Source organism: Quercus lobata, chromosome 7, assembly GCF_001633185.2.
Source record: "Quercus lobata isolate SW786 chromosome 7, ValleyOak3.0 Primary Assembly, whole genome shotgun sequence".
Lineage (NCBI taxonomy): Eukaryota > Viridiplantae > Streptophyta > Magnoliopsida > Fagales > Fagaceae > Quercus > Quercus lobata.
The window spans coordinates 25,971,880-25,980,114 of record NC_044910.1 but is presented as its reverse complement, the minus strand read 5'-3'; the positions used below and the strand labels follow the sequence as shown (position 1 = coordinate 25,980,114).

Below are 8,235 nucleotides of genomic sequence, written 5' to 3'. Positions count from 1 at the left end.
TTTGAGTTAGTCCAATGATACTCTTAAAAATCAATAGAAATTTTCAATTGATCTAGTAGTTATAGAGATAAGGTAGTTTTTGTTTTCTCTAATTCGTTTTTTTGTACATGTTTAATATCAAACTAGACAGCTTTTGTATAGTATTAAAGTTTAAAAAATGATAAATTCCCCTAAAAAATTGTCATGCGAATATACAAATGTGTGATGGTTTATCTTGACTCGAGACTAATATATTAGTAACAAAAGTTGGCCTCCCCAAACAAAAAATTCTAGCTCTGCCCCTGATGGTGGAGATGGAGTGTCTTCCTCTTAGATTACACCAAATCATTATTACATGTCAAATACACACAAAATCATGTATCGAACACCAAATCATTATTACTTGTCAGATACACACAAAATAGATATCTTCCTCAAATGTTAAAGCAAGGCATTTTCACGAGCTGCTCACAAGTAAATCTGTCTCAAGATGCCGCCAGGCTCCAAAGCTAGAGCCAAATCCACCACAATTGTTTAGTTACTACTTGAATTTTATTGTTTTATCAGATAAACCACACAGTCAATACCCAATTGCATTCCTGGCATGTGTACCCCAATACAACTTAGATTGAGTCAACATGTCAGCACGTTCTTCAGTTAGTCTCTCCTTCCAATAGTCTTTGCACCTGTAAGAACTTTCAAGGGTCAATAATGATAACGTTTTCTTATACAAAGAAAGGAGGCTTATAGTTCTTTACCTTCTTTTCAAGAGCATATCCAGTTCTAACATGTGCACTGCTCTTGTATATACTCCAACCTGCACCAGAGCATTTTAAGAAAGAGACCAAGTAAATAACTTAAATGTTAAATCTCCATTCTGTTTAGATCTTACAATTTGCATAGCAAAATAAGCATTAGAGGTTAACAGCGACATAATTTTTTTTTAAATCTTTATTTTTTTTCAAAAGTGAGAGAGAGATATTCAAAAGCAAATTTGCCATCAGAAGAACTTTCAACTAGTATGCTAAAGAAGATAAACTCAAAAAAGATTGTAAGGAATATATTTAATCAAATCCATGTAAGTTAAACTTAAGCATGTTTAAGTATTGAATATAAACTTGCACCACTAAGAAAAATCCACCACTTATAATGCAAAATTCACAACTCACTTTGGGATATCTTCAATAAATTTTCGCATGTAGGTTATTCAACACCTGTTTTAGAACTCTGCTTCTTAACTAAAAAATATACTCTTTTTTAAAATAAAAAAAAGGAAATCACGAATTGTTGGTAGGAAAGCATCCAATGATTAAATCGGAGGCAGAAAGATAGAAGAAAGTTAAAGGACAAGGCTCTATCAATTTGTATGACAAGGTGATTATGTTTATTAATATGTTTTTTAAAACAGAAACTTGCACCAGCCAACTGGCATGTCTGAGCATACCGGGATTACCTAACTACAATTTCATATTTCAATTGGTTATTAGCTAGAAAAAAATTAGAAACCAATTGTTTAAATTTCAACATGTGCTATGGAACTTTGCTCATTTACTACAAATGTACTTCTTAAGAAAGGAAATCGCAAATTTTAATTGAGAAAGCATCTGTTATTAAAATGGAGAAAGCAAGTGAGAAGGCCCTAACAATTGTATAATAATAAGATCAAGTTTATATGTTTGTATAAAGTGGAATGTCAAATTGTATTTAAAATATCAATTTGTTTCATTTCCTAAAATAAATAAATAAATACAAGACAAGACAAGAATGATATAGAAAGGGGTGTTTTTTTATATCAATTACTGATTCCCAATTTCTTCATATACTAAATACAAACCTCTCTGCATATTGGACACTTCGACTCTGGACTTGCTGCTCTAAGGCCTTCCAAGAGAAACACAGAAGCAGATGAACAAGCACAGGACTTACAGAAAAGATGACCACAACTCAAAGCATACGGATTAAAAACAGTATCCTGCGAAAGCATAATGAGATAGGCATAAGAGAACGCATACAAAATCCAAATTTTCATTTTCTTTGCAGTATACTGAAAGTAAGATCTCACCAAGCAAACAGCACAAGTCAGATCAAGTTCTAGCTTTATCAGATGTGGAAGCATCAATGTCATTACAGGTGGGTTCACATTGAAATCACAGGAAAAGTTACTAGAAGCCTCCTTAAAGCCTCCATCATCTGATCCATTAGAATTCAAGTAAAAGGCACCCAATTCTATAAGCCAAGGTGATTGCAAAAGCTCAACATGTTCAGCCTGCAACTTGGATTCGAATTTCCTCCCTTTTACAGAGCCATGAATCTAAAATAGAACATTAAAATCACCAAAATCATTGTTTGATACAGAACAATATCAACAAAATCAGTAAGTCTAATTAGTAGATATAGACGAATTGGGGGCATACTTTGTCATACTTCTTAAGAATTTTTCTGATTGCAATTGCATTCATGAGAGCATATTCAATCAGCATCCATCCTTCTAGTACCCTGGCTTTCTGATCATCCTTGAAACAATGACGCAAGCTCAATACATATCTTTGCATTCCAGTAGCAACATGAAGATGAAGGAGATGCCTGACTCTCGAGCTAAAGCATCCAGCTATTTGTGAAGCTTCCTTCATCAACTCAGAAAAGAACTTCTGATCACACACTACAAATTCCACAAGACTAAATAAGAGGAACTGCAAACTACCCACATATAAATATACACAAACAAACACATAAAGAATGTATAGTATGGCAAAGAAGCAAAATCAATCATCGCACAAACCAAAATGATTTGTGTTTGACAGACATCAAGCTTAAATTTTTTTTTTTTAACCTAACCATAGAAAGCCTTATGCTGAATTCTCACATAAATGGGAATGATAATGATCCTACAAACATTCCTCTTCCTTCATCCTTCAGATACTCTTACACAGAAATTTAACATTCACATTTAGTACAATTTAAAATAAATTAATTAAATACAAAAGTCAATTGAAAAAAAAGAGACAATACTATTAACTTTTCAAATACTAGAGTGTCTTATCACAGTTGACTCCATTTGCAAGGCCACAACTCTTGTGGCCAACATTCATAGTCCTTTCCTCAAAAATAAAAACTCAACTTAGATTGGAGGTAACCCATGATTCTTATAATTATTTAGAATACATAATTGACCGTTTCTTTAATTTTTTTTTTAAAAACTAAACTGTTGTTAATATCATCAGCTCCATATATAGCTGAAAAAACTAAAAAACACTTACATGGGCAAGAATGGCATTGGCATTCAGAAGAATCAGAGGAGCAAGAGTGACGTAAAGTGTTGCAGCTCCGACAGGTGTTGAGTACTTTCTTGAGAGTCTTATAATCGACGTGCCCACAGTTTTCCAAGAACTTGTCCAGTTCTCCATGCAGGTACTCCGTGAACGCCTCTCCAAATTTCATTTTTCCCAACTTTTCCTTCTTTTTTTTTTTGGTTTTAAATAATTAGATTTTGTACAGGTTGAATGGTATTTATATGAGAAATTTTTTGAAAACTCTTTTACCTTCCTCAATTCTCTCAACGATCAAGAATGTGAATATTCTTGTTCTTTTAAAAAAAAGAAAAAAAGAAACCGATCGAATCGGATACGAAGGAATAAAAAATCAACATTTTCAGACTTGGGGTTGTAACTTGTAACTTGTAACTTGTTGACTAAACAGGCGATTTCTTTGGGGTAAATAAAACTCTGTGCCACTTGAAAATTGTAAGCCGGGATACTTACAGAGTTACAGTAGTTTTAGCCTTTTAGAGTATCTGCCTCATGCATATTTTATTATTATTATTATTTTTTTTTTTTTAATTTTAGGTGGATAAAGTTTGGTTTCAAACATTTGTAGAAATATTTTTTCTTATGAGCCTGGCTCTGTACTTTCTTTTTTGGTATCCCACATCGAAGAAATCTCTCTCCCCCTCAAGCCTTATGAGTCGAAGAAGTGAGGGTAACACTAGTTATTTGAAGAATGTGGGTACTTTTTTGGAGTTACTAAGAACTGATGGTATTCTTTTCTCTTCAGCTCATGCTTATAAGGCCTGAGGGGGAGGGAGATTTCTTCGATGTGGGAGACCAAAAAGGAGAGTACAGAAAGCCAAAGGCTGCTAAGTAACTCCAAAAAGTACCCACAGATAACTGATGGTACTCATTTCTCTTTAACTCATGCTTATAAGGAAATGCCAGGGAGTACATGAGTACAGAATGCCAAAGGCTACTAAGTAACTCCAAAAAAGTACCCACAATAACTAGTGGTACCCTCACTTTTTCAACTCATGCTTATAAGGCCTGAGAGGGAGGGAGATTTATTCGATGTGAGATACCAAAAAGGAGGGTACAAAAAGCCAAAGGCTATTAAGTAACTCCAAAAAAGTACCCACAAGGCTAGTTAAAAAAAATGGAATCTTTTTTTTGAGAAAGATGTAATGCCTAAGGCGGTGTAACAATTAGAGAAAAATAAAGAAAGAGAAAGAGAAAGCAATATAATAAAATTTATTAAAAACAAATGATATGTTCATCTTTATATATTATCTCTATATATTAATATGATTTGTCTCTATATATTAAGAGGATTCCAAGAGTTAGTTACTTCTAACTCTATTGACTAAAACACCCTTAATATATAATATATATATAATATATAATATTATCATTACAGTTAAGAAATAAAAAAAATGGGGCATATAAGGAAATTCAATAGCTAAATTCAAAAATAATTTTAAAAACAAAAAAACAAAAAGCAAATCTCACGTACAACCCCACTATCAAGTAGTTACACAATCTCATGATAAGAGAGAAGGTAATAAGGTTGTTCACAGTCTAACTAAATTTGCTGTTAATGTTCTAAACTTTCTTGTGTGAATGGAGGATATTCCACCACAGTTTATTTCTTTACTTCAGGCTAATTTAGTCGGTTTTATAAAACAATTACACAATGTTTTAGCAAAACTTTAGGATTTTGTTTTTTAAACTCATCCATAACGTAGACATCATTATCTTTTCCTTAAAAATTAAAAAAAAAAAAAAAAAAAAAAAAAAAAAAAAAAACTCTTATCAGGATCCTTATCCGCAAAGACATGCTCAACACTTCCCATATATACTACTAATAATAGGATTTTCCGTTTGGGTTTCATCATGTGTGCCTAAATATTCTTATAGAACTATCTAAAAAACTCTTATCTACTAAAATAATTTCAAATTTAAAAATAAAAACAGTTAAAAAAGTAATTTATTATTTTTTAAAAAGTTCTTAAGTTTTAGAATTAAAAAAAAGGCGAAAAACACATTTTGGTCCCTACATTTTCAGTCGATTCCCGTTTTAGTCCCTAAGTTTTTTTTTTTACCGCTTTTAGTCCCTCTCCTGAAAAACGGTTCCATTTTAGTCCCTACCGTTACATCATAAACGGATATTGCTGATGTGGCAAACGGCATGCACTGTTGGCCTGACGTGGTCATTAAAATAATAATAAAAAATACCACGTCAGCATTTAAATTAAAAAAATTAATTTATTAATTTTAACTAAATAAAAAAAATTAAAAACAGAATTAAAAACTAAAAATCATATGAACTAAGATCTAAGTGTGTCTTGAACAAGAACACCAAGAACACAAACTCAAATTCAAGAACACAAACCCAGAAATTAAAAAAAAAAAAAAAAAAAAAAAAAAAAAACCATCAAAGCATGATAATGTGATCTGTGCTAAAAGAACAAACATAGCCTTGAATTTCCTCACAAATTAAGTTCTGTACATTTAAGTAGAATTAAAAGCATCTGATCTGAAATGTGGAATTACAGAGCCTAAGAAAAGGCCACCTCGTCCTTGAACCACGCCTTGTAGAGGCACTATAACTCTCATGCCTGTGCTTGTTGTGATATTGTGCTTGCTGTAATGTTGTTCTTCTTCTTCTTCTTTTTCTTCGGAGCTCCGAGAACGGAACAAACGGGTCCGGGTCATTATTACAGTATAGACATGTGGGAGCTCGATGAAAAACGCTGCAGTTTTTTGTGTGTGGTATTGGTGGTCGGAGAGTTCGAAGAAGAAGGAAAGTGGATTGTGTGTTTGTGTTTTTGTTTGCGTTTGCGTTTGCGTGTGTGTGTTGGAGAGGGAAGTGTGCGTTTTTTGGACTTTTGTTTAAATTTTGATTTTGGATTTTTGAAATTTTATAATGTTGTTGTGCGGCGTTCTTTGTTTGAGGCCCAGGATAGATGATGGATCTAGGATCTAGTTGCTGGGATTTTTTTTTTTCTTTCTACTTGGCTTTTTACTTTCTTAGCCTAAAATAAAACAAATTGTGACTTATTAACAAACTTTGTCATCATCTACTTTTTTTTTTTTTTTTTTTTTTTAATTTCTGGGTTTGTGTTCTTGGATTTGAGTTTGTGTTCTTGGTGTTCTTGTTCAAGACACATTTAGATCTTAGTTCATATGATTTTTAGTTTTTAATTCTGTTTTTAATTTTTTTTATTTAGTTAAAATTAATAAATTAATTTTTTTAATTTAAATGCTGACGTGGCATTTTTTATTATTATTTTAATGACCACGTCAGGCCAACAGTGCATGCCGTTTGCCACATCAGCAATATCCGTTTATGATGTAACGGTAGGGACTAAAATGGAACCGTTTTTCAGGAGAGGGACTAAAAGCGGTAAAAAAAAAAACTTAGGAACTAAAACGGGAATCGACTGAAAATATAGGGACCAAAATGTGTTTTTCGCCTAAAAAAAATTACCAATTTTTATTTTAAATTCAAAATTTCAAACCTTTTCCTATAAAAAAAATTCAAATTTTTATCGATTCTAGAAAGATGTTAAAAATTAGGTGTGTGTTTGGATACTCAGTGGCGACTCCAAGAATTTTTCTCAGAATGTTCTTGGGTGGGCTTGCTTTGTTACATTTTTTTTTCTTCAGATTCTCTGTTACAATTTTTTTCTTTTTAGACTTTAGTTCAATTTTTTTTTTTTTTTTAGCTTTTTCTTTTTGCTTGAAAGCAATGTTATGAATACCATTTTGGAACTTGTTTCAGTTTGTTTAGTGGAACGGAATATTTCGGTACCGATCTATTTCGACGTACCATTTCAGGGTGTTTCGGAGTTTCTAAAAAAAATTAAAAATAATATATATTTATATTTTCTTATACAACATAAAATTATTGATCCAAATAAGTAAACCTCAAATAAAACAAATCATTTAGTTTTTTCTTTTTTGACACTCAAATCATTTAGTTATTACACAACAATTACTATTTTAGAATATTAAAACATAAATATGTAATTAAATAATATTACACTGCAAAATTGCTTAACATAGTTTTTTTTTTTTTTTTTTTTTTGTCTTTTATAATGTATATTCACTTACTTTTAAGGGACCACAGACCACTACCCCAATTCAATGCCACGACCCCATCCACCCTACACTAAGAGACAATTCAGACAAGAGAAGATCGGCAATTTCAACACAATTACATATTTTTATATTTACATACACTTACACAAAAAGTCAAAAGCTAAATGTTGCTGTTGCTGCCTTGCTGAGTCTTTTTTTTTTTTTTTTTTTTAAATTTTAAGAATCGTTGCCTTCAATGCCTTGCTGAGTCGCTGCTGCTACTGAGAAGTGATTCAAGTGAGGACATGAGGTTCTTATTAGGTTATGAATTGTTTTAGTTTAAAATATGATTGGGTATTATTATTATACTAGCCGCGAACCCGCGCATTGTGCGTGATAATTATTTTTATAGTGGTTTTATTAAATTTTTTTTTTTACAATTTAAACTAATCTAATAATGAGTAATGTATTTCGTAAATATATTTTTATTTATTATAGGAACAATCATAAATGTAATATAGGAACAATCCAAAACACCAAAAAAACGTAAACTAAAAAAAATTAATAAAACTTAACAATGATTAATTGAACCAATATTAGGATAATTTTTTTTTTTTTTTGATAATCTATTAAGGTTATTTTCTTTGTAGAAATTATAATTTTGGCCACCCAAAACATATTATCAAATAAACAATTATTAGCAAAATCTAAGAATTAAATTTCTATACATGCATTGTTATAAAATAATAATAACAAAAATAAAATTGCAAAAATTAAAATTTGTCACCTATCCGATTATTTTCGTTTGGCTAACCTTTACTTTTCTTTAAATAAATGACATTATAGAGTACTTCTAATACAACTATTAAGAGTACTTCGTCCACCACAAAGGATTAGAAAATAAATA

The 8,235-nt window shown here is 31.2% G+C and overlaps 1 protein-coding gene across 2 annotated transcripts; it reads right to left on the bottom strand.

Moving 5' to 3' along the window:
• Positions 1 to 558: 558 nt before the first annotated feature.
• On the bottom strand, positions 559 to 3,417 carry LOC115952308 (probable E3 ubiquitin-protein ligase BAH1-like). 2 transcript variants are annotated; one of them, XM_031069413.1, is made up of 6 exons: positions 3,237 to 3,417; positions 2,394 to 2,638; positions 2,042 to 2,290; positions 1,814 to 1,951; positions 738 to 796; positions 559 to 665 (listed from the first exon to the last, which is right to left on the bottom strand). In XM_031069413.1, exons 1-6 carry the CDS (start codon positions 3,415 to 3,417, stop codon positions 560 to 562), a joined length of 978 nt encoding a protein of 325 aa, XP_030925273.1. In that variant the 3' UTR covers position 559. The 2 variants fall into 2 exon arrangements, with proteins under 2 accessions (XP_030925273.1, XP_030925272.1); XM_031069412.1 differs by having other exon boundaries at positions 1,814 to 2,290.
• Positions 3,418 to 8,235: the final 4,818 nt, after the last annotated feature.

Bases quoted from the DNA above. Each gene is read 5' to 3' on its own strand.
- LOC115952308 (XM_031069412.1), bottom strand. From the start codon at position 3,417: ATGAAATTTGGAGAGGCGTTCACGGAGTACCTGCATGGAGAACTGGAC. The intron at 2,291-2,393 runs GTATGCCCCCAA...GTTCTATTTTAG, and splicing joins TTCTTAAGAAGTATGACAAA to ATTCATGGCTCTGTAAAAGG. The intron at 666-737 runs GTAAAGAACTAT...AAGTTCTTACAG, and splicing joins GATATGCTCTTGAAAAGAAG to GTGCAAAGACTATTGGAAGG.